General features: G+C 47.6%; 1 protein-coding gene across 6 annotated transcripts in view; it reads right to left on the minus strand.

Annotated features, from left to right (window-relative positions):
• Positions 1-555: 555 nt before the first annotated feature.
• GABRA5 (gamma-aminobutyric acid type A receptor subunit alpha5) overlaps positions 556-26,525 on the minus strand; it is a 96,829-nt gene continuing 70,859 nt past the window's right edge. For 5 of the 6 annotated variants that reach the window (XM_043434548.1, XM_043434547.1, XM_043434545.1 and 2 more), the window contains 4 exons: positions 12,021-12,164; positions 9,452-9,604; positions 6,115-6,326; positions 556-1,846 (listed from right to left, as the gene is read on the minus strand). In XM_043434548.1, coding sequence (XP_043290483.1) covers positions 1,547-1,846; positions 6,115-6,326; positions 9,452-9,604; positions 12,021-12,164 — 809 coding nt within the window. In that variant the 3' untranslated portion in view covers positions 556-1,546. The remainder of the gene's footprint in view (positions 1,847-6,114; positions 6,327-9,451; positions 9,605-12,020; positions 12,165-26,525) is intronic. The other variant, XM_043434551.1, reaches the window with a different exon arrangement.

Genomic DNA, 26,525 nt, shown 5'->3' on the forward strand with positions numbered 1-26,525 from the left:
GGTAGGCTCTGGGAGTTGGTGATGGACGGGGAGGCCTGGCATGCTGTGGTTCATGGGATCGCAGAGTCAGACATGACTGAGTGACTGAACTGAACTGAACTTTGATACCATTTGCTAATAGTCATAAAATCCCTTTTATGAGAGGAAAAAGAAACTGTTCCTTTCATACATGTTATCCTCTAACAGTAAGCAGATGGTCTACATGCATTTCTTTGTATCACTCTTCACAAACAGCAGAAGGAAAGGCATGGAGGACTGAGCAGTAACCTTACCTTCAGGGAGCACTCTATCGAGCAGAGATCGGTGGAGCACTGTATCATGGAGATGCATGTGATGGAAAGAACTTCTGGTTCTACCTGTTCACCTCATCGTGGTTGAAGTCAGCTTTCTCTTTACATGCCACCCAGAAGAATCAGACTGGAACAGAGATGAACAGCTAAGTAAGAGGCTTTTTCCCCAAGCACTTTCATCATGGTGTTGGGTTTCCTTTACATCATCTTTAGAAAATGAGTCAGTACACCCACCAAAATCTGAAATATTTTCAGAAAATGACATTTTTCCACAAGATCAGTTTCATTTTTATTTTTTAATGAACATGTAAGGTTCATATACAAAAGCTTACAGAGCAATAAGTCAATCATGAAATAACATACAGGGAAATAAAATGGAAAATAAGTCATTTACAGTTTCTCACCACTGAAGCACTATACTCTGGCTGCAGTGAATTGTGGTCAGTGTTTCAGACAGTGGATGCTCAGGTCAGATGCCAAGACTGTCATCACACTACTTTTTGTTTTAAGATCTTTTCTTTCTTGGTCATTGTTCAGTTAGTCGGTCGAGGGTGGGTGGTCAGAGGGAGAGAAGTAAGTTTCCCTCCCACTCCACAAAAAAAATTTTTTTAACAGTTAAATTTTAACTTGGGGAAATATTTTATCTGTTAATCTAACATACTATATACTTCTATTATTAAATGTCTGCACAAATATTTATTTCTTAACATAAGATCATGCAATAGTTTTAATTTCAGAGCAATTAAATTCTTTAATTTCAAAGAATTATCAAAGGCAATTAGTTTTGTACATAAATGCCCACAGTTTCATTTTCAATGCAAAATGTGCTTTGTGATATCCATTTCTTGTGAGAGTTGGTCAAGTAATAATCATGGAGCATTACCTAAAATATTTATTTGCTGGGAAAATTTGTATGAAATGACATCTGAAGTATAAAAAACATTGTTAGGTAACACTTGGAACAGTTAAAAATATACCTGTTTGTAAACTATCAGTGTAAGGTGCTGAGCATCTGAGTGTCAGTGCCATGACTCCTGTTTTTCTAGAAAGTGGCTTGATTTATTTATCAATGTGTCATCTCTGAAACATCTGACATTATATATAGAAACATCAAGGCAATATTATTGGTACATATAATTAAACATGCAAAAATTTCCTGAAAGATAGTGCCCAAATAAGGGAGGCCCCCCAAGTTCAACCTCTCCTTGGTGCCGTCACTGATGGATGGCTCTCTTGGAGTTTGGGAGCACGAAAGCTCACTTTGGAGAGGTAGCCCCTTTAATCACCGGCTCCCTATTCAAATATGTTGCCCAGTAGACGAGGTTGAAAGTGCCAAACAGAACTGGGAATATAATTCGGGACATTTTGTCAATCTTGCTGATGCTGTTGTAAGTCTTTTTGTTTTCAGAAGTCTTGTCTTCAGGTTTAACTGAGGCTGAAGAGGCATTTGTGGTCCCTGCAGGGGTCTGCTCCTTCGGGATGTTTGGGGGGTGGGTCATCTTCCCAGTAGTGTAAGCATTTGTTGACTTATTTATTGTAAGTTCACGCTCCTTTTTCTGCAAAATACAAGAAGAATGTAAGAGCATGATGTTTGCAAGCAACTATCAGTTCTCTTCTAAGGGTTTCTCTCTCAAAAGAGACAAAGACAGACAGGGGGTTCAGCTGATCTCTGGTGGAGGACAGCCTTCCAAGCTCAGAACCCCCCATGGCCAGTCTTGGATGTAAAATTCTAGAACAGGCAAAATAGTTTATGGTAGAAAGGTTAGGAAATGGCTCCCTTTGGTGTGGCAAGGACAGGAATGGACTGGGAAGGGGCCCGTGGCCTGGAGTGTGACAACGTGCTGTGTTCACAGGGTTTGGGTTATACAGGTGAGCATGTTCTTCTGGAGTGTGATGACGTGCTCTGTGTTCACAGGGTTTGGGTTATGCAGGTGAGCATGTTCTCCTGGAGTGTGACGACGTGCTCTGTGTTCACAGGGTTTGGGTTATGCAGGTGAGCATGTTCTCCTGGAGTGTGATGACATGCTCTGTGTTCACGGGGTTTGGGTTATACAGGTGAGCATATTCTTCTGGAGTGTGACCACGTGCTCTGTGTTCATGGGGTTTGGGTTATACAAGTGAAGGGTTTGGGTTATACAGGTGAGCATGATCGTCAAGCCTTCTCAGGAGTACCCTTAGTGTTTGTGCACTTCACACTCTGTCAATTTTGCTTCAAAAGAATCAAACAGTAAACGAATATTGAACTCTAATTAGTGATATGCTTGCTGAAGTATATAGTGGGAAATGCACCATTCACTTTGAATCCATCAAGAATTAAGATGCATTAATGGACTGAGGAGGGGTGGATGGATGAAGGATAGACAGATGTTAGGTGACATAAATGACAGATAGGTGGTGAAGACACAAGCATAGTAAAAAGTTAATAGTAGAGGTTTTCATTCCGTAATTCAACATTTCCACATGTTTGAAAATTCTCATGACAGAATGTTGAGAAAAATTCTGTTCTTTTATCAAGTTAACACAGTCTCATTGAATTAAATTTAATGAGGTTTAAATTAAATTTCTCTGTCTTGGTGATCAAGATAGAACACCATCAGCACTCCAGAAGGTCACCATGACCCTTCCCAGTCCATTTCCATCCTCACCACAGCAAAATGAACCACTATTCTGGGTTTTAATACCATAAACTATTTTGCCTGTTCTAGAATTTCACATGCAAGACAATAGCAAAGATTGGTAACAACAAGTATCCATCAACAGATGAATAGTTAAACAAAATGCACACATACACACACACACATATATATGCATATACACATAGCTGAAGTGACTGACCATGAATATACATATATATGAATGCAGTTTGGTTGCTAAGTCGTGTCTGACTGTTTTGCAGCCCCGTGGTCTGTAGACCACCAGGCTCCTCTGTCCATGGGATTCTCCAGGCAAGATTACTGGAGTGGGTTGCCATTTCCTCCTCCAGGGGATCTTCCTGACCCAGGGATTGATCCTGTGTCTCCTGCATTGCAGGTGGATTCTTTACTGCTAAGCCACCAGAGAATCCTAATACTATATACTAATACACACACACACATACACAGACACACAGTGGAATACTATTCAGCCATAAAAATGAAGAAAATCCTGCCATTTACAACAGGGATGGACCTTGAAATCACTGTTCTAAGTGAAATAAATCAGACAAGACAAATACCGTGACTTCACTTATACGTAGGATCCAAACTGGTCAGGGTAGGGTGGGGAGCAAAGTGGATGAAGGTGGTCATAAGGTACAAACTTCCAGTTATAAAATAAATAAGATCAGGAAATGTAGTGCACAGCCTGGTGACTCTAGTTTTAAAACAGAATAGAAAATATATTAACTGTTAAAAATATGTGAAAGGTAAAAAGCAGAGAGGAAGGACATGGAGAGGGGGCAGGAAGCCGCGGTGGAAAGTGAGGTTGAGTAAGTGCGCGTGCAGACCCAGCCCCAGGGAGCATGAGAACCCGGGCCCACTGCGAGGACGACCATGAGCCTCAGGGCAGAGCAGGGCCTGTGAGCAGCTTTCCAGGAGGGCCCTCTGCGGACCCTGTGGCTCTGTGCGCACCGTGAGGGGCTGCCGCCAGCCTGACAGACTAGCTCCGTCAGTGTCTTGTGCAGCCCTCATGTCCTGGGGTAACCAGGGCAGAGCAGACACTGGAGGACAGAAGGGTGGTCTCAGGAGCGGGAGTCCTGCTTGGGGGAGGCAGCGCATGAGCCTTAGGACCGCCACAGTGGTCGGAGACGGGCCCCTGGTGCTCTTTCAGGGAAGACTTGCTGCCCAGCTGAGGGCACAGTGGCCAGCAGACCACTCTCTTCACAGTCAACTTGAACTTTTTCCTCTCTCCTTTCACAGGTGTTCACCCCTAAAAACTGCCTGGCACCCCCAACTCTGAAGACCCCAACAGGTAATGGTGGCAGATTGGTGTTCAAGTTTTCTCTGCTTATAAGTAAAAGCCAGTTCATGCAAAAAGAGTAATGATACACTTCCTTATTCATGCTCACCACCATGTCTAAAGTATGGCTTGCTGGCTGGGATGCCTGCAGATACCCTGATGTCTCCACTAGTCTGGGGCATGGGACCCCCTGCTCCACACCTCTGGGGGCAACATGCAGTCTTCTGGGAGATCAGTGCTAGTCTGGAGTGAGACAAGCTACTTTACCTCCAAGCCCTCCTCTCCCTTCTGGGCTGTGTCCAGACCTGTGATGAGTGGGAAGGACAGGGAGGCCGCGTGCGGGAGAAGGAGGTGGCTGACGATGATGACAGCCCACTTGACAACATTCAGGGCCTCTCTGCCACTCCGCCTTCCTCCCAGACTCACAGACATAAGCCTGACGGCCTCAGCTCCTGCCGCACCTCCCAGCTGGCTGCCCCACTCAAGGGGGCCACCTCCAGTCGACCCTCACCAGGCCCATAGCAAACGTTTACTTCCCGGCAACACAGGGCCGGGAAGCCCCTCTCCCCAGACTTCATGCTTGTCGGGGTACGAACATCCCCGTGGCTCTGCCTACTGGGACCCTTCAGTCAAGAGCCTCCACTGTCTGACAGCCCCCTGTCTCTGCGGTCTCCCAGCTCTCTGCCAACCGCCCGCTCTGCTCAGCTGGCCCCTGCCCCGGTCACCTCCCCCAGACACACCCATCTGGGAGCTTCGTGCCTGTCAAGGCCTGCCCAGGCACCTCTCCCCTCCCCTCCTGCCCGCAGGGGCCTGATACGGGCCCATTAGGCCTTCCTCCATCTCCACACGGGTGAGCTGGGCCTGGAAGCAGGTCTTTCTTTCATGACTGAAACCTCAGCGTGGGAGTGGACTCATGGTGCTTGGAAGTAGGAAGAATCTGATGGGCCAGGTCAAGTCAGAACTTCGGACTTTTCATAAGAAAAGAACAGCTGTGTTGAATGCAAAGAAAAACAATTGTATAGTTGTGGGTGTGCACCCCTGAGTGCCCTCAGCAGCAGCAAAGTATCTAGGCACCATCATGGGTCTGGGGTCCAGTCTCCAGGAGGGCCTTCCAGGACTGCCTTCGTGATGATTTCCAAAGGACAGATGGAGTTTCACGTTCAAGTCTGCTCTGGCAACTCTGGCCTGCTCATCTCTCATATCTCACTTGCTCGTTTGTTTTATGTATGGTATAATTAGTGCTTTATCATGTGCTATTTCTTTTCTCTTCCATGTATGTTATTTTCTTTTCCCCAAGGACCTGGTTCAAGTTGGAATGTTGCACAACCTTTTTCTTCAAATATTTTTTAGATTCAGGCACCAATCTCTTTCTATATACTCAGCACTTAATTGCTCTGCACAGAAAAATGCTTCCCACAATAACTCATGCCTCGTTTAAGCACGGCAGATCATCTCATGAGTAGAATCAGGTGTGTTTGCTGTTGTGTTGCTTTCAATAATTCATATGCTCCCTTCATGACCTTCAGCCACCTTGCAGAAGACACACTGCATGGTGAAGTGGCAAAAGAAAGAGCAGAACAACTGTGCAATTCAAAACTGGGTAAGCAGTCCCTGAACAGACAGAAGGTACTTCATCAAAAGTAATGGGCCTGAGTATAAACAAGCCCAAACCATCCACATGAAGTCAGATCTTTCCCTTGAATGAAGCTGGTGATTGAAAACAAAGTTAAAACAGGACCTGTTATAAGACTTTGTAAGGTCCAAGGATATAAGGGAAGGAATCATTTTTCAGGGGGAGGGATGTAGGGAAGAGAAACATTTGGTCTTATGGTTGGACATGAAATCCGGCCCGTTTTCTCTGGAGTAAGGAGGAAAATGAAGTCAGTACCTTAATCTTGGCTGCTTCCAAGGCTTTTTTTCCATCCCAGGCCCAGCCTCTCTTTGTGAAGTAGTTGACAGTGGCAAACTCGATCAGCGCAGAGAACACAAAAGCGTAACACACGGCTATGAACCAGTCCATGGCTGTTGCATAAGCCACTTTGGGCAGAGAGTTCCGGGCACTGATGCTGAGGGTTGTCATGGTCAGCACCGTGGTCACCCCTGGTCAACGATAAGGGGGGACAATTGGAACAAGGGTCAGCTCTAGCACCGGACCCCAGTATAACAGCCCAGCATGAGACAGAGACAGAAAGAAACTGTCTCTCAGCCCAGGTCTCTCCTCTTTGTACAATTCTCACAGCAGAACACGTTCATTTAAAACACACACTGCTTAGTCTGCTTATCTTGTCAGTTGTCTGCTTCACTAGAATATTAGATCGAGGTGGGCAGGGATAGGGTCTGATTTGTACACATACCCTAACTGCGTCCCTGTTGTCCTGACCCGACCCTGCAGAGACCGGATGCCCAGCACGGATAAGTTAGGAGACGGGGGCATCTTTGTGTTCCTCAGAGAAGTCCAGCTGAGATGGGCAGGGATGTCCCCCCGGCTCTGGGGAAGCACTTCACAAAGACTCACTGCACCTGACAATCTGTGGGCTCCAGAAAACTCATGCAGCAGACTTGCTTTCACGTGGACTAACGGAGCCTGCAGACTCTGAGGACCCGAGTGCAACAGAAGTGCCACATCTGAATCTAGGTCTTGGCACTCCCTCTAAGAAAGATCTGGGTCACCTTGAGGCTGCTGTGTGAGATGCCTGTAGCCATCTGCCTTGTCTTCTAGGGAAATCTGCAGTGAGCATACAGCAAGTCTAGGTCCTCAGAGGGAGCTGTTGAGCCTTTATTGGGCGTCTGCTAGGGGCCAGCCCCTGACCTAAGCTACATTCTGGATGGGTGTCAATATTCACATTTGGCAGGTGAGGAGCTTAAAGATTTAAAAATAGTAATGCGCTCAAATTTACCAGCTGGCAAATGAGAGCCAATACTAGGACCCAGGTCTGCGGAACACTTACAGCCCATGTAGCTTCCACAAGCTCACAGTTTTGCTTGCGTAAGGGTGCATGTCTGTGCATGGGGTGTGAGTGCAATGCAGCTGTTCCAGTGGAACTGTGTGCCGCTCTCCCCAAATTCAGAGGCTGAAGTCCTAATCTCTAGAAGTCAGAATTACTTTCCAGATCTTACTTAGAAATATGGTGATTACAGAAGTAATCAAGTTACAATGAGGTTACAAGGATAGGCCTTAATCCAATATGACTGGTATCTCTCTCTCTCTCACACACACACACAGGGAAAACCCCATGTGAAGACCAGAATTATGCTGCCACATGCCAAGAAAAAACCAGAAACTAGGAGAGAGGCCAGACACAGAGCCTTCCTTCAGAGAAAACCAACGCTGCTGATTTGGGACTTGTAGCTTCCAGAACAATTAACTCCAGGCAGTTAACTTCTATTGCTTAAGCCCTCAGTGTGAGGAACTATATTAGGACAGCCCCAGAAAACAGCATCAAAAGAGTGTATTGCTGCTGGTGGTCATAGCAGCTTAGTGTCCATTCAGTGTCATCCTTCAGAGATATTTACATACCCTTACTGAACATGGCACTGTGCATGGAATTGATGCTTAATGAGAAATCAGTGGTCATCTTTGATTTTTCTTAGAGATCCATTTCATCATTGTGATAGAGAGCAGTGCTCTGTGTGTGACCTTAAACAGGCTTCTTGTGTCTCCTTGAGTCTTTTAACATCCTAACACTAGATGAAAATCTCTACGAGGAAGCAGACTGGAATACAAGGCACTCTCCAAACTAAAATTTTTTCCTTGCCCACCTACTAATGTTCTCCTAAAGAGCTGGGGGAACACTGTCTAGCCACAAGCCAACCCCCACACCTTCCTGACGCTAAGCCAGATGAGGCAGATGAAGCACGTGGTTGGAGGCAGACAGCTGGTGGCACAGGAGCAGTCCTGGGCCCTTCCTGGGAATCTCCAGGATCCCCAGCTTCCTCCACCTACAGGAGTTTTGGCAGGAAATGCAGGGCACCTTTCCTTCTTTGGAAGAAAAAGTACAATAGGAAGAGCTGAGGTGGAAACAGTACTTTACAATTTAGAATGATGTGAATATCCATTACAACTCACCCATGAAATTACTTTTAATGTTGAATTTGATGAAATGAGCTTCCAAGTAAGAGTTAAACATTGGATCACGTCTGCTGTGTCAAGGTACCAGCTAGCTGGATCTGGCTAAACTTGATTTATGTCTCAGGGATGTCAGATAATATTCTAGATTCTTATCATACATATGTATACATATACACACATATCATACATGCATATATCTCATATATGTGTTTATTTACACATTTGTTGTTCTTGTTCAGTTGCTCAGTCGTTTCTGAATTTCTGTGGTCCTGTGGACTTTAGTCTGCCAGGCTCTTTTGTCCATTGAATTTTTCAGGCAAGAATACTGGAGTGGGTTGTCATTTCATTCTCCAGGGGATCTTCCGGACCCAGGGATCGAACCCACAGTTCTTGCATTTCCTGCATTGGTAGGTGGATTCTTTATCACTAGCACCACCTGGGAAGCCCATATTTATACATACTGATGGTTCAGTGGTAAAGAATCTGCCTGCAATGGAGACCTGCGTTCGATCCCTGGGTCGGGAAGGTCCCCTGGAGAAAGGAACGGCAACCCACCCCAAGTATTCTTGCCTAGAAAATTCCATGGGCAGAGGAGGCTGGCAGGCTATAGTCCATGAGGTCGCAAAGAATTGGACACGGCTGAGCAACACACACACACACACACACACACACAGTAATATGTATTATATTTTATATATATAATCTATTACTATCATATTGTATTTTATATATATAACCTATTACTATCATATCACATGCAACATATTAACTGCAACTTGGGAGTTAATTTTGAAGCAGCATGCATATTTCAAAGAAAATTGCCTGATAACATAGAAAATAGTACTTTATGAGACTTGTGAAATATTGTAGCAAAATCTCATGTAAGACAGATTGCTGGAGATTTCAAAAACACTGTCCTGCCTGCCCCACCCTACCCCCCCCCCCAAAAAAAAACAGGCTACTGGTGAAAGGCTTTTCAGGAGGGAAATGATGATCAAATTGCTCTGAACCCTCCTTCAGAAAGCAGCCCTAAATCTAGTCTTTAAGACTGAATTTGTTTTCAAGGCCACAGAATAGACAGGCAGCTCTAGGCTGTAGTTTTGGGATGTTAGACTAGGCAGAACACAGTCTGCAGGCCTGGGTTAAGTACACTCACCAAACACTGTCCTGGCGGGAACTGATTCTCGGTTCAGCCAAAAGGACACTTGTGACAAGATCACGGTCATTATGCAGGGGAGGTAGGTCTGGATGACAAAGTACCCAATCTTCCTCTTCAGATGGAAATGAGCTGTCATGATTGTGTATTCACCTGCAAATAAGCAAGTCAGTGCAGTCAGCCACCTAAAGGAAGCCCTACAGTCCCGCCCTGTGGTTCCTGCCCCGTCACAGTCCGCTGGGGAGTCTCCCTTCTCTCCACCTTCTCTTTGGACAAGCATTTAATTGTGTTGTTCGGGTGAAGGAGAGGCTGGTTGTTTTATGAGTCTCTTGACCCCCAGCCTCTGAAGAGCCTCTGCTGGCGAATGCTTTTCTGGGGAAAATCAGATTTGTGTGTTTTCCTAATCCCTGGTTACAATCTGTGCCGCTCTCCACCTGCCCCCCTCACTGCTACTGCCCTCGGGATTTCAGGATTTAGCCTCTCTACATACAACTCAGGACATCACAGAGCCCTGTCGCGGGTGGAGAGTTTGTCCTCATTTCCCAGCCAGAGAGGGCTGGCAGGGGTGGTGGGCTTCCAGGCCCCCACAGGCTCAGCGCCCCGCCCCTGGCTGGGGGTGAGAGGCAGCAGACCCAGGAGGCGTCGGGTCCTGACCGCGCCGAGCTCCCGCGCCTCCCAGGGAGAGTGAGGGTGTCTCCTCGGCGATGCCCCAGTGCCTTCTCTGGATCTGCCTGGTGGTGTGGGAGGCGAGCGCCGACCTCCCCTTCATCGCGGAGAACGACGCTGCACTGACGGTGAACTGGTAAGGAGCCAAAGCGGCTAGAGGGGGAGCGGGTGAGACGGGCTCCTTTGCTGCGTGAGTCTGCATCTCCCTGGGGAGACCGGAAGGATGCTTCCAGACGTGAAGGCAGAGCTGAGTTGATCTGAGGACAAGAGTCCTTTGATTGATTGGAAAAATCAGATGGTGTGGCCAGCGAGCCTGGCAGAACTGTAGACGCGGGTGGAGGGTCGGGGGCCTCTGCTGATGTGGACCCCAGATGGGGCCATCTGTTTGAGGGTGGGCAGACTGCAGCATGGGCACTGTGTTGAGACGTTTGAAACTGGTTGAAGCGTGGACGCTCGCTGCTGGAATCAAAATCCAGCGCTCAGTAAGGTCAGCTGCGCACGTGTCCCTATGTGCCTTGCCTCACAGCACGAATTAATATCACGTGTGGCAAAGCTTGCTCCCTACAGAAGAGGAGACCAAAATTCCCGCAGGGCCGAGACACACCACGCCCAGCCCACAGCCCCAGGAAGGGGAGAGGAGGGGAATAGGCTCCGTCCCGCGGAAGGAGACGGGGACAGAGAGAAGGGGGGCGGGAGGGGGGGGGAGGTATGTTAGTAGCAAAGACATCTTTACCATGATCTGATTTTGCCTCTCAGTGCTTGAGAAGAGGGAAAACGCCATTCTGTTTCTTTGCATTCGGATTTGAAGTGACTCTCCTACTTATAAATTCTTTTGCTGTTATGGTTCTTTTCATTCTGTTTTATTTTTGTGTCGAGGATAGCAATATAACATTCAAAAAAGGTCATTTTTTTGAATGCAAATAGGGGCGGAATCCCATTGAAAAATGTTCACAGAATGACACGAAACAGTAGCGCTCTTTACTAGCATTGCAGCCATGCCACCTTCCCACTTGTTCCCGTAAAACCGGGCCTGCTGACTCTTCCTTTCCCTTGACCGCAGCAACAGTATGTTGCAGCAGCCTCTTCCCAGGCCTGCCAGGCCCTTTCCGAGGAACCAGCCCTCTCCAGTGGACAGGCAGGGAGTGGAAGGCTGCAATGTGCGTCCCTTGCTTCCGGCCAGCTCCCAGGGGTGGTGATGCTGACAGAACGATGCTGGATGCTGACTGGGGGACCATCTGGGGCTTAGAACTCATGCTGCAAGCAGGACTCACTCCATCCTTGTCCCACATTTCTCCTGCCATTTGGCACCCTGGAGGGCCCTCCCCTGCTCACAGCCAAGCTGGTGATTGTGACCACTGGGGCTGGGGGTCTGAGGACACCCTGTGTCGCTGTAGGCCAGGAATGCACTGTGCTCCTTCGGAGACCCTGCCCACTTGGCATCGGGTGAAGCCAGGATTGTGCTGCCCTGAGGGTTCAAGCCGGCCTGTTGCCTGCGGGAGTTAACTGCACCCACGAAGGCCTTGGCTATTTCTACGCGGCTCGCTGTGATTTCCAAAATTCAACCCCTGGGGAAATCCCTGAAATGGTCAAACAGGGAAGCAGCAGAGCAGGTAAACGGGAGGATGTGCAGGCAGCTCTCTGACTTTGCTGCAGAGGCTGCTGCTGGTGTCTCGGTGCTCGGCAGGACTGTTACATAAGCAGGGCCCCGGGTCACTGATGCTCACATGGGGGCAAATGCACTTCGGATTAACGGCCCTCGTGACCCTCAATGCCCGGACGCCGCAGCTGCGCCTCGGTGCGCGCCGGAGGAGGGGCTGGACGTGGAGGCTCCCTGTGGCTCAAGAGAGCCGGGGCTTCCCCCGGGCGTGCGCCCGCACGGGGTGCGCGAGAGGAGGGCTACTACCTGTGCTGGTGCTGATGTTCTCCGTGCCCACGGTCTGCCCCATGAGGTGGTACTGGTTCAGCCTGGAGCCGTCTTCTGCCACCACCACTGACTTGGCGGTGCCGTTGGTCCAGACATAGACGACTTCGGAATTAGGGTAGGCGTCTGCATGGCAGGGGACAGAAAGTGGTGCAAGCCTGGAACCGTTAGCAGCCTGGCACAACCACACATGTTTATAAAAGTAGTGAGAGGGATGACTGAAGAGTGGGATGCCCTACAGAAAGCACAGGCGGGCAGACCAGGGCAGACAGCTCCGCGGTCGCAGCCCTTCTCGTTTCTGCAGGGCGGAGCGCTCAGAAGTCAGGCCCGGTGCTTCCCACGGACTGTGCAGGGGCCGACCACAGGGCCTGGGGCTCTCCCAGCTCCGCGGTCCGGGGCAAGTCTCCTGTTCTGTGCTCAGTGCTTCTACCTGAGAACGGGATTGTGACAATGCCCGCTTCTTAGGCCAGTAGTAACAAGGCCTGCTGTCCACTGTTACAGTGGAGCTGGCGAGAGCTCCATCAGAGTGTAGCTCATAGAGCACCTTGTCCACGGTTCATTAAGAGTCAAAGTAAACACGATGAATCACCCAAGAAACAATGAGTCAGTTCACTGTGCACACACCAAAAAGACAGTCTGCAAACCGGGAGCACTCACACCAAAGCATGTATTGAGGCTCAGGGGTACACTGTCATAAAGCCGCTTGTGTAGCAGGAAAGACTTGATGGTTTATCATTCAAAGTGGTTGCTTACAATATTAGAATTTTCTTAAGTGATACAGAATTGGTCAGTAGTTACCTCACATCAACCCTGAGAAGCAGTTTAAGTTTTGCTTCTAATTCTTAGAGGCCAATGACCCAGGTCAAGTCAGCCTTACAAAATAAGCTAAATTAAGCTTCAATTGTAGGAGGAAGCTCAGTGAGTTTTCATGTCTGGTCTCCATTTGTTTGTGGTTCTAACAACTTGGAGCAGCGGCTGACTACATCAGCTCCTCTAAAGGTCTCACTTTGCAGAAGGCACTTGTCTGATTGTCTGCACTGTCCTGGCAGGCAGGTGACGCAGGCAGCAGGAACTTTAACCCTGGCGTCATGTCTGTGACTGTTTCCTTACATTGCAAAAGGCATCGTGCAAATGGGCCTCAAAATCAGGAAATTCCCTAGATGATCCCAGTGGCCCCAATATAACCACTTTAGTCCTTAAAAACAGAACTTTCTCAAGCTGAGGCCAGTCAGAGAGACCCAGCTCCTAGAGATTCAAAGCAGAAAGAAAGGACTCAACTTCTATTGCTGGTTTTAGAGGTGTAGGAAGGGGCCATGACCCAAGGCATGGGGATAGCCCTTCTATGGACAAGAATGACTCCTGGTGACAGCCAGCAAGAAACAGAGGCTTCAACCTGCAGATCATGGAACTGAATCCTGCCCGCAGCCTGAGGGGCTGGATGTGGACTTGCCCCTAGAGCTTCTAGAAGGGAGGGCAGCCTTGCCAACACCATGATTCTGGCCATGCGAAACCCAGAGCTGAGACCCCAGGCAGATTCACTGTCTGACCTGTAGAACTAGAAGATAACACAAGTGTTGTTCTGTTTTTTAATGTTTTAACTATTGAGATACAATGGACACATATCATTGTATAAGTTTAAGGTGTACAATATCATGATTTTATGTATGTATATATTATAAAATGATGACTACAATAAGGCTGCTTAATAAATACGTTGTTTCAATTAAATTGCTAAGTTTGCGATAACATGTCATGGCAGCAGAACACTACAACAGGTGGATGGAAAATAAACAGAAGACTGTCTCCCAGAGGAGGGAGACAAATATACATGAACGTGTTATATGTGAGGTGGTAGTGAGTGCCACAGGGAGACACACGCTATGCTGAGGGGAGAGGTGCAGTTCTCGGGGGGGCAGTCTTAGGAGGTGAGGAGGTGACATCATGGGAAGCAGCGGCTGGAGTGTGTGTTGGTGGAGGGGAGGGGACTGCAGGGCCCAGATGCTGGGAGGCATGGTGGCCGCTGCCCTGGGAGAATTGGGAGCACGCTGCTGGGGGCCTGGGTCACAGGCTTCAGGGGACAGCTGGGGTCGCCTCCGCACGAGTGGCTCCTGGGGAGCGGCTGGCGTGAAGGAACTTGCACGCATGAGTGCACCTTGTGTCTCTCGAGGCCCCCGATGGTGAACCCACACACCACAGCCTGTGGATCTACACGGCTGCCAGACACAGCACCCAGCACCTGCTGCACAAGCCTGTGACCTTGGCTCCCCGCCTGATGTCGACCCCGGACGCAAAGAGCTGTGTGCCCTTACAGGGAGGCCTCGCAGGCGTCTCTGGAGATGGGTGGGATGGCAGGGAAGGCGTCCCTGGGCGGGACGGCAGGTTCCGGGACGCCACCAGCCAGGGCCTGATGCACAGCTCATGGGCCCGGTGCAGCCACTGCTGGGCAGACGGGCAGGGGTGCACGTGTGGCCACAGGCCTCCACAGAAGGTGCCAGAAGAAGGGTCACGTCAGTGATGAGCAGTGCTCCTTCCTACCAGTGTGTGAGTTTCTCTGCTGGTGCACATCACTACACGTATTCTTGATTTACGTGTAAAAGAGCATTCCTAGTGGTCATGTATGGATGTGAGAGTTGGACTGTGAAGAAAGATGAGCACCGAAAAATTGATGCTTCTGAACTGTGGTGTTGGAGAAGACTCTTGAGAGTCCCTTGGACTTCAAGGAGATCCAACCAGTCCATCCTAAAGGAGATAAGTCCTGAGTGTTCATTGGAAGGACTGATGCTGAAGCTGAAACTCCAATACTTTGGCCACCTCATGTGAAGAGTTGACTCATTGGAAAAGACCCTGATGCTGGGAGGGATTCAGGGCAGGAGAAGGGGACGATGGAGGATGAGATGGCTGGATGGCATCGCTGACTCAATGGACATGAGTTTGAATAAACTCCGGTAGTTGGTGATGGACAGGGATGTCTGGCATGCTGTGATTTATGGGGTCGCAAAGAGTCGGACACGGCTGAGCGACTGAACTGAATTGAACTGAATATTTGAAAAATAATACAACAAACAAGTATGGAGCAAACACTCAGTTAACACAGAGGGAACTTCCAGGCCCTCTGTGAACTCACTTTCCCCCCACAGATTCTATTCCAAACTTGACGAAAATCACATGATCAGTGCATTGTTTGCTCTGTAGTTTTACAGACATCATTAAACAAAAATTTTTTTTCCTATATTTTCTTCATAAAATCTGATTGTGTTTTTTACCCATTTGAATCATGTTTTCTTTACATATTCTGATATACATAATTTTTTGTTTCCATGTGTTGTAAACGTCTTCTTCAAGTTGTGCCTATATCACTTTGCTCACTTAAAAAAATTTTTTTTTGATAAATGGTAGTTTAAGTGAGTTAAATTTATCAACCTTTTAATCTCTGCATCTTATTTCAGAGGCCCTCCTGATGTTATACGTTTAGGATCAAAGCTGGAATGCTCCATCTTTAACCATTAGGGCCTTGATACAGGGAGCTGACTTCTGCACATATTTTCCTTTATAAGTATCCAATTACACCCTCTCCATGAGCTTTTCTGTGCTGCCACCGGAATCATTAAGCAGTTCCTCCCGCCCACATTCTTGCAGGGCCTGTTCTGACAAGTAAGGTCTCCTTCGGGCACAGTCTCTCTGTGGAATTGTCTGTTCTGCCTTCTTTTTCTATCGCGATTTCAAGCCCCTCGTCTTAACCACACAGAGTGTGGAATTCTAGAAACCAGCAGCTGGAAGAGCAAGGAGTTCCCTTTTCATCTTCACCCACACACATGTTAGAATCAGGCTTTCCCCAAAATATTCTGATGAGATTTATGCTGGACCTGAACCGGATCTACAGATTTAGACTGGGGTGACATCACATGTTAGGTATCGAATCTTTTTACCAGGGCCATGATGTGTATGTAGGTCTCTGGAGTGCCAGTGACTGATAATAAGCTTTTTTTAGTTGTAGTGTTAAGTGCCTGGCACCAAGCTTTCAATTGCTGATTGCCAAGGCACTTGTTTAAAAGGCACTCACCCCACATGAGCATGTTCTCAGATACTCCACTAGATAAAGGACCAACCTACCCATGCAGCTCCCCTTCAAGAAAACCCAAAGTGACCTAGATAACTGACCGCTTGAGGACCCCAATTCTCCCTAGTTAGAACACCTAATTCCCCTTCTTACGTTTTGAGTTTGCCAATAAAAATGGAAAGCCTAAGCACCGCGCCCTGGGCCCCAGTAAGGGCAGAGCCCCACGTCTGTGTCCCCTCTCTCTCCCTTACCCGTGACGGTGCTGTGTGGCCTGGGTGTGCCATGTGCTGTCTGAGACCTCTGAGTGATAAACCTGGTCTTTTCAAAGCTCCCTCTTCCTGGCGGTTGCTGCTGAGTGTGTCGTGCAGTCCTGAGAGGAAGCGCGAAGGCCCGTCCAGCCTCAGCACTGGCTCCCGTCAGAGAATGTGTGAGTGGGCTCCCATGGCTCGTACGGGCCCAGATGGGCACCCCAGGCATTCCGAGTCTCAGTGTGTATCTGGCTGCTAATGAGGACCTGAGGGCAATGCAGAACAGTGCTCTAGGCGGACACAGCTTCCAGTGAAGCTGCATCACTTTCCTCTTTCACTGGGTGTTCTCCCCTCAGTGTGTTATTCAACATGGTTCCAAAACCCAGCGCATCCTGTCTCTGAGCAAAGCCGCAGCTCCCAGGGTTGGGAACCCAACTTCTCAGAAGGCTCCTTGGCGAGGGGGGAGTTAGAACCCTGAGAATTAGTGACACGATTCCAGTGCCATGTGTGTATTAGTAAGATATCAAACAGAATGATATAAATAGAGCAGAAGTGCTCACCAGTTAATGGGATACCACGGATGCCACACTTGAAGGGGAACAGCAAGTGGAGGCTGAGTGTTCTTTTCATGTGTTTTTAAATTCCATGACCTTCCAAGTCTCAGGTAACACAGAAGTGTGTTTTCACATGGGCTGCACTGGAGCCCTCCAGCACAAATGCGTTCTGCTGCAAGTTCCCTTCTCTTTTGGGGGGGACGTGGCTGGGGTGGCGTCGGGGGGCTAACGATGCGCTCCACCCTGGCAAGCTGCTTTCCAAGTGTCTGGCCACAGACACAGTCAGGCTTATGCTGATGGCTCCCTGAGTGTCCCGTACACAAGGTGAGATTTCCCTCTTTCTATTATTCACACAGTACAGCACCCTGAAGACTTCAGGGCCATGGCCTGAGACATGGACTGGAGCAGAGTGGCCACGCCGGGTTCTGGCCGGGGCTGAGTGTGGAGTGGGTGGTGGATGGTGATGAGGCTCCCTGCTGTCCCCAGACTGGCACAGGCAGCTTGCACCCTGCTGTCTTGAGCCCCGTCCTTCCCCAGCGCCTGTGCCCCAGGGCAGGCCGGGCTGCTGCTCTGTGAGGCTGGCCCTACCCCAGCCATGTTCACATGGAGGAGGGCTGCCCACGTCCCAGCAGCACCCCTCATCTCGGCCCCAACCCACACACCACATGGGCTGTGAATCTGTCCCCTGCCCCAAAGAAGTATGGGGGCCCCCACGACCCCTGGAAGATGTGAGGTGGCCAGGAAATGTGAATCCCAAAGCTCAGAAAGGAGCGCAAACCTTGGGGCAATAGGTCTCAGTGACCCGGGCAGTTCTGAGAGCCAAGGATGACTGGGTGCAAAGACATGTGTCAGAGCAGAGAGCACAGAAAATGATGCTTCCCCTGCACCTTCCCTCCTCCATCAACCTGCGGAGCTACCTACTCAATGCCCAGTGTCCTTGAGGAAGATGGGAAGAGAGCAAAGAGCAGGTGACATGGGGAAGAGGGGGGCCTTTGGGACGAATGAGGCTTTCGGGAGGGGGAAGGGTGCCCACCTGGGTGGCCTGGAGAGAAGCCAACTAGGATGCAGGAATGTGGGAGCTCTGGGGTGGTGGAGGTGCAGTCGTGGCAGGGTACAGACCGGACTGCTGGGCATGTGGTCCTGACTCTCTCCGTGGGACTGGGTGTGGCTGGGCAATGGTCCTGACTCTCTCGGTGGGACTGGGTGTGGCTGGGCAATGGTCCTGACTCTCTTGGTGGGACTGGGTGTGGCTGGGCAATGGTCCTGACTCTCTCGGTGGGACTGGGTGTGGCTGGGCAATGGTCCTGACTCTCTGTGGGAATAGGTGTGGCTGGGCAATGGTCCTGACTCTCTGTGGGAATAAGTGTGGCTGGGCAATGGTCCTGACTCTCCGCGGGACTGGGTGTGGCTGGGCAATGGTCCTGACTCTCTGTGGGACTGGGTGTGGCTGCAATGGTCCTGACTCTCCGTGGGACTGGGTGTGGCTGAGCAATGGTCCTGACTCTCTCCGTGGGACTGGGTGTGGCTGGGCAATGGTCCTGACTCTCTCCGTGGGACTGGGTGTGGCTGAGCAATGGTCCTGACTCTCTCCGTGGGACTGGGTGTGGCTGGGCAATGGTCCTGACTCTCTCCGTGGGACTGGGTGTGGCTGGGCAATGGTCCTGACTCTCTCCGTGGGACTGGGTGTGGCTGGGCAATGGTCCTGACTCTTTTCCTGGGACTGGGTGTGGCTGGGCAATGGTCCTGACTCTCTCCGTGGGACTGGGTGTGGCTATTCTTGAGTTCTGGGGCCAAGGGGCATGCAGACCCCGGTCTGTGCTTCAGGCTGAGGAGAGGCTGCCTCTGTTACCTGCAGGCTTGCTGGCCTCCAGGCCTCTTTCTCCACTGCTGATGGGGATGGGGTGGGGTGGATTATACCACTTATCTTATAATAAGGACCCCAGAAAATGAGAACTGTAACTAGATAAAAGTTACTTGAAATCACAGAGTAATGTAAGAATGTCAACTACAATGCACACTAATAATTCATATCCTCTTGTTTTTCAAACTGCTAGTATTAAATGGCCTATTGATATCAATGACATTTAGCAGCACTAAATTCTGCTCTTTGTGTCAGATGCGTGGCAGCCAATCTCTTGGCTGGTACAACAGTAAACGAGGCCATCAAGTTTGCCATGGCACCATCATCTGTCATGATTTAGAGCTCCAAAAACATAATGCTTGCCTTCCTCCAACTATACATCAGTGGAGCTAGGCAAGAAGGTTCGAAACATTTTCACCCACAGCCAACTTGGCAATTCATCACTGCTTTCTGAGCAGCTCTGTTCCCGGGGTGACATTTCCTATCTGTCCTCTTCTGGCACTGCAAATCCTGAATAAAAGGCCACAATGGCACATCAACCCCTTGTTTACAAGGCCTTTTAGAAGCTGCGAGTTTTTGTCTAACTATGAGAGAAACATTTTGGCATAATCCCGACCTTCACTGTGGGATGACCTTCCACAACCTCTTTATGCTCTAAGCTCTGCTTTCTCATCTGCAGATGGAGAGAAACAATCTGGAGGTGCTTCAGGGTCACATGAATTCATGACAATCAAGTATTTACCATATGCCTGATACACAGTAGATCCAGAGTAAATAGCAGCTGTAAGGAACATAGCCACAGGTTGGATAGGAGTTTTGTTTGCTGTCTGATCCAGTCTCATGAGAAGGTCTTTGTACATGAATTCACTTTCTAATTGTCTGTCAAAAGCAAACCAAGTGTGTGGGAACCGCTGGTGAGTCTTATGTGACAGGCTACGAGACAGAGAGGAAACCTCTTCTGCTCTGGGCGTTTACTGCCTATGTTAGAAGAAATACAGGTTACGAGGTAATTAGAATTGTGACGATTTGCAAAATGTATAGGATTTTAGTTTTCTGACACCCGTGTCCTCAGTTTTCCTCCTTCTAAAACTGAGGTAGGAATCGGCAGAGAGTACCTGTCCCAGGGGACCGCACCAACCATCAGCTGTGTGACCCACCTGTCTTCAACTGCCCGGTCAGTCTCCTGAACTGAAAACCAAGTCAACACGTGACACATCAATTCCATAATCTAAATGAGAAACTTTGTAAAACATAAATGTCTGTGGATACATGATCTCTAATAACCTATGAGACACTCCGCATACCTGCTTTCAATCAAGCAGGTACCAATGAGATCAGTGGGGCTTTGCCAGGCCTCTTTCCTTGTCCAGAATCAGCTGAGAAGTGAGTGCAGCTCTTTGCAGATGGAGATGAACAGTTAACATTGTTGCTTTGTTACCCAGAAAGCAATAGTGGAAGAGTGAGATTTGCTAGTCAGATGCCCCATCACCACCCCACAGTTGGGTCTCTGTAAAATCACCTGGGGTCACTGACTGCCCGCTGGTCTGAGGCAGAGTTGAGAGACCATGCTGTCTGTGTCTATAGACTTAAGTGGAACCAAGTCAGGGAAGAAGACAAAGGAAGAAGCCCTCTGAGAAGAAGGGCTGCTTCCTTTGTGAAGAAGAGAGGGAAGCAGGTCAAAGGCCAGGAATATGAGGATTAAACCCCTCCACACACTTTCCTGTCCCCTTCATAAAGCAGTTAGCTTTTTACACATTCATACCAGTAGCTCCTTCCAATCACTTCCCAATTTCTCATAGAAAATAGCATTTTGCGAGTCACCTGGTCTTAAATCACGATGCCGTCTTTGACTCATACATGGGCCTAGAGCCCATCTCATAATCCACTTCTCACACCGGCCACAACCCTGCTCTCAGCTCTCATCACCTCCACTGCTTCATGACATTCCAAGCACTTGTTTTCACTTCCAAAACAATGACTTCAGCACATCCTCCCCTTACTTCACATCACTGCTCTATTTCTACATTTTGGAATTTAAGGCCCTTCCTAGCTGGGAGCAGAGAAGAAGATGTTAGATGGCATCACTGACTCAATGAACACGAATTCGAGCAAACTCTGGGAGACAGTGGAGGACAAAGGAGCCTGGCGTGCTGCAGTCCATGGGGACTGACTTAGCGACTAAACAGTAACGACGTATAACAACAACAACAGCATGAGGTCACAAAGAGCCATGACTGAGCGACTGGACAACAATGACAACATCTGAACCGTGACACTGCCCTGTCTCTTCCCCAAAGGGGGGCGTCCAGTGCCTCCACGAACTGATCCTTTATCCATGATGCCTTCTTCCATCCAAATCCTCAGGCTCAGTTCAAAATATGACCCCATGAGGAGCTTCCCTACACGGCCCTCAGTTTCACAAGGGTTTTCACCCGGTTATTTAATCTGCCCAGCATTAGCTCCTGGAACGCTGGCCACGCCTGTCTCCCACTGTACCTCACAGGTGTTGAGGGCAGACCACTCCCAACACAGCTGCTGGACAGTCATCAAGGGCAACGAACGCACAGAACAGACAAAGCTTCACCGTGTCTCTAAGGCCCCACACCAGGCTCCCTGAAACCTGCACCCTAGACACCCGCAGACCAGTGGAGTCGCTCCGTCCTGGCATGACCAAGGCAGCAGCAGCGCTGTAATCTCACATGTCTGAACTCTTAACAGCTCAACCTCATGACACTTACCCTTGACGGCCCGAAATTCTGTCTACTGGAGATCCACCAAAATAGTGTCCATGTCCACCTCAGAATATATTTTCATGAATCCAGATGTTTTCTCATGAAACTTGGTCTAATACTTAAGGCATAACTTCACAAATAAAATGAGCAACAAAAAAAGGATCGTTTCCTTCTCTAAATAGTCTTGATTTGTTTAAGCGCTTGCTTCCAAATTTAAGCCATGCCATTAGATCCTGATGCTGGGCAAGATTGAGAGCAGGAGGAGAAGGGAATGACAGAGGATGAGATGGCTGGATGGCATCACCAACTCAATGGACACGGGTTTGGGTAAACTCCGGGAGTTGGTGATGGACAGGGAAGCCTGGCGTGCTGCAGTCCATGGGGTCGCAGAGTCGGACATGACTAAGCAACTGAACTGAACTAAATTATCTTTAAGGAATTTCCTTATAGACTGGGAAATACAGCTCTAGAAGCCAAGAATAATTTCAATAAGTGTTTGAATTCTTGAGAGTAGATATAACAATAAGAGAAATGTATGTTAATTCAGTTCTGCCTGAGAGAAGCCAGAGCATGTGGCTCATCAGAATAATGATGACTATCTGCATTGCTTTGTCTCCTAACAGCAGAGAGCTGTTAGATTGCGTAATTTGAAACTCATTATCACATTTAGCCTCTGCAGCCTTGGATGCCAAGGGTAGAAGTGAGCTATTTGACCAAGCAGCTATTTTTAGTAAATCCAAAAGATAAAAGTAAGAAAAACACTTCACTGAATAGTATTTCTCCTCTTAAAACTAGTCCTGAGCTGATGAGGAAAATCTTTTAAGCTGCCTTTATATATCATAGTAATGATAGTAACAGCAAATATAAATAAGTGATCACATCTATTTCGAGCCAATCTTAAAATATCAGGCAGATAAAAAGAAATTTGGTATGAGAGTTCAGTATCGCCACTGGGTTCAAGAAATGTTTATATTGATTTTGTCTATGAAGTTAAAGAAATGAGTACATTTGTGTATACACAAATTTATATATAAGTATATATATATATAAATATATATAAATTGATCTTGTTTTGTTTGGTTGAATGTAGAAATGAAAAGGTCCTACTAGATGCGTGTTTTAGCTTTGAATATGATAAATTATATAACCATAGTTGGGGAGTGGCTGAATATGAGATGATATGAAGAAGGGTTAAAAGCTCACATACATTCTTTCACCAAAAATTGCTTTGTGCTGCCTGCCCTGCACACCACTGCCATTAAATCTGAACATCACATTGACTTGAATTTATTTAGACAATGATGAAAAATAACAATCTTTGACTTTTAGTGTTCTACCTTTGAGCAAATGAAGAGCATAATTTTCAGGTGCAAAGAGTGGCAAAGTTTTAAGTGCCTGCAATAATGACTCAGTGTTTCCTAAATGAGGTGCCCTAGGGATCTTTTGAAGGGTTTGTCCCAACTACTGATGTGCACAGCCACCTGACGGCAGTAAATTCTGGTGAGAGTCCCTTTTCTATTATACTACTTTCCCCAAGTAAATGTATGTGCTATCTCTACATGGCATTTGAAAAAAAAATGATTTATTCCCATGCGACTTAATTTTGGTTCATCATACATACTTACTACTAATCCCCCAAATCCCTTTGGAACTATAGAAGGAAATTAATTTTAAAGGAAATCCTCAGAAATAAAGGAAGCTCCCTGCCAGTAATGGCAGAGTGGCTATTAGTAGGTAATAACTATTAACTTTGGACACCACATGAAACATAACTCCTTGAAGGCAGTGGAGAGTGAACAAGGGCAGGAGGGCCCCAGAGAGGAGCCGGCACTTGGATGCAGGGAGGGGCTTCTCTTCAAAAAAGACAGAAAATAATCACTTGACTCCAGCCAAATACCACAGAAAAGATGCTGCCCTGCCCCAACCCAGGCCCCCAAAGAGAGTGGCGAGCTAGGCTTTCCCCTCAGCAGGTCTGCCGACAGGTCCAGCCTAAGGGGGCAGGGCAGCACTGAACCCATTCTCTGCAGGGGCAAGAGGACGAGGGGAGCCTGGACCCCCACCAACGAGCAGGAGCAGTCCTGCTGACACTTGCTGGGGTTGCATCACAGGGGGCTCAGTGGAGGCTCCGACGCCTACCACCCCAAGGCCAGCCTCCCCACGCGGTGTCAGGGGACATGGGTACGGAGCCTGAGCTCCTGTATCTACCCAGCAGCAGCCAGAACCCAGGCCCGCCTCTGTCAACAGAAGCTGAGGGGAAGCCACAGTTCAGTTCCTCTCTATTCCATTGCTCAGTCGTGTCCGATTCCTCGCGACCCCATGGACTGCAGCACGCCAGGCCTCCCTGTCCATCACCAACTCCTGGAGCTTGCTCAAACCCATGTCCATCGAGTCGGTGATGCCATCCAGCCATCTTATCCTCTGTCGTCCCCTTCTCCTCCTGCCCCCAATCTTCCCCAGCATCAGAGGGGACGCTTACCTGGCAGTAATAAGGCTGTGCTGTACCTTTCCCTGCAGAGCAGTGATTGTAAGTCTAGCCAAAACACAAGGTGTCAATAAATCTAGAGTGTCATAAAATACACAAAGTGTCCAGGTTCCAATAAAAACACATGTGTCCTAATCATAACCAGGATTTTTTGAAAAATCAATAGATGTAAAGGAAGATATGACAGAGACGTTAGAATCACCTGCCAAAGAGTTTTTGAAGCAGCCACCATAAAATGCCACAATGATCAATTACAAACATGCTTGAAACAAATTTAAAAAAATAGTCTCAGCAAAGAAATAAAAGAGAGAAACAAAAACTAAACATAAGTTTTAGTATTTGTGTTGGTCTGCTTGGGGTACCATAACAAAATATTATTGACTTAAATCAAATTTATTTTCGCACAGTTCTGGAGGCGGGCAAGTCCAAGATGAAGGTGTTAGCAGATTCTGGTGAGGACTCGTCCTGGCTTACAGAGGGCTGCCTTCTCTCTGTGTATTCATATAGCCTTTCCTTGTTGCATGCATGTGGAGACAGAGAGATCTGTCTCTTCCTTTGCTTATAAAGGCACTAATCCTATCAGATGAGGGTTGTACTTTTATGACCTCAATTAACTTTAGTTACAAAGGCTCTACGTTCAAATGCAGTAACATTGAGGATTAGGGTTTCAAAATATGAATTTGGGAGGCATAATTCAGTTCATAACATTCTACTACTGGCCCCCACAAAACTGATGTCCTTCTCACATGCAAAATATTTTCATTCCATCCTAGTAAGCCCCAAAGTCTTAAATCATTCCAAGCATCAACTCCAACATCTGAAGTCCAAAGTCTCATCTAAACATCTAAATCAGATATAGGTGAGATTCCATTCATCCTGAGGCCAAATTTGTCTCCAGCTGTGAACTTGTGAAACAAGTTATTTTGTTCTAAAATACAATGGTGGGATGGGTATAGGATAGACATTCCCCTTTCAAAAGGAAAAGAAGGGCTGATAAGTCTCAAGCAAGTCCAAAATCTAGCAAGCCATGTTCCACTAGATCTTAAAGCTCGAGAATAATGCTCTTTGGGGAGCAGCCTCACACAAACTGCCCTGCAGCAAGTAGCACTCAGGGCTCTGCCGATGGCAGAGGAGAGGCCGTCTCGCTCCCTGGCCCGTGCACGCTGCAAATGGGCCAGGACTGGCAGCCCTGAGGGTCCCTGAATCACTTTGGGGCTCATTCTTCCTGCTTCTGTTGAGATGGCTTATAACACCATGGGTAAGCTTTTATTTTGGTGTTCCGTCATGAACAAACCTCCGCATTTTTGCAATGTGAGTATAAGAATTTCCCAAATCTTTAAGTTCTGGAATTTTTTTTTTTCATTTTTTTTTCGTTTTGGCTTAACAATTCCTTCTTTAATTCATGTGTTGCCTCTCAAGAGGAACCAAACAACTTCTCCAGCACTTTACATAGAAATTTCCTCAACTAAACATCCAATTTCATTACTGACAAAGTTTACCTTCTACAAAACACTAGAATACAAAGTAGTCAAGTGCTTTGCCAATTCATAATAAGGAGCATCTTTCCACCATTTTCCAAAACCTGTTTCACATTTCTTTCTGAGACCTCATCAGAAAACCTTCAACATGCAAGTTTCAAGCAGCATTCTATTCATGATTATTTGGGTATTCTCTAAGAAGATGAAAATTTTCTCTCTAGTGCTTTTCATTTTTCTTTCTGAGCCCTAACCAGTATCTTCAGTATCCTCATTTCAGCCAAGAACAGTCCCTTCATAGCAATCTCAGCTTTTTTAAACATTCACCATAAACTTTCCAGCCTCTATCCCTTACCCAGTTCTAAAGCCACATCCACGTTTTCAGGCATTTGCTAGAGTAGCATCCACTTCTCAAAACCAAAATCTATATTAGTAAGGGTTCTCCAGAGAAAGAGAAACAATAGTATATGTGTGTGTATATCATCTCTATATAGACATATGTGTGTGTGTATATATATACACACACATATATATGATCTATTATAAATATACACATTTATGTATTTGATTTATTATAAGGTGTTGCCTCATGAAGTAATAGTAGCCTGAGGTCCCAATCTGCAGTCAGCAAGCTGAAGACCCAGGAGAGCTGATGGTGTAGTTCCAGTTTGAGAACTGTTAGGCTGGAGACCCAAGAAGAGCTGTTTCAGTTTGCCTCCAAAGGCAGGAAAAGTCCAACATTCCTGCTGAGGGCAGTTAGGTAGGAGGGGTTTCTTACCCATGGGAAAGTCAGCTCTTCTGTTCTATTTCAGGTCTTCAACTGGTTGAACAAGGTCCACCCACATTAGGGAGGGCAATCTGCTTTATTCAGTCACCCAAACTAAATGTTAATCTTATTAAAAAATATCCTCACATGCACACCCAGAATAATGTTTGACAAGTATCTAGGCATCCTGTGGCTCAGTCAAGTTGACACATAAAATTAAAGAAAATAATAAGCATAATAAGAAGCTCACTAAATGGGTTCATCAGCAAGATGGAGGGAACAAAAGAAAGTATCAGTAAAATTAAATATACA

This window comes from Cervus canadensis, chromosome 17 (assembly GCF_019320065.1).
Source record: "Cervus canadensis isolate Bull #8, Minnesota chromosome 17, ASM1932006v1, whole genome shotgun sequence".
In the NCBI taxonomy this organism is placed as follows: domain Eukaryota; kingdom Metazoa; phylum Chordata; class Mammalia; order Artiodactyla; family Cervidae; genus Cervus; species Cervus canadensis.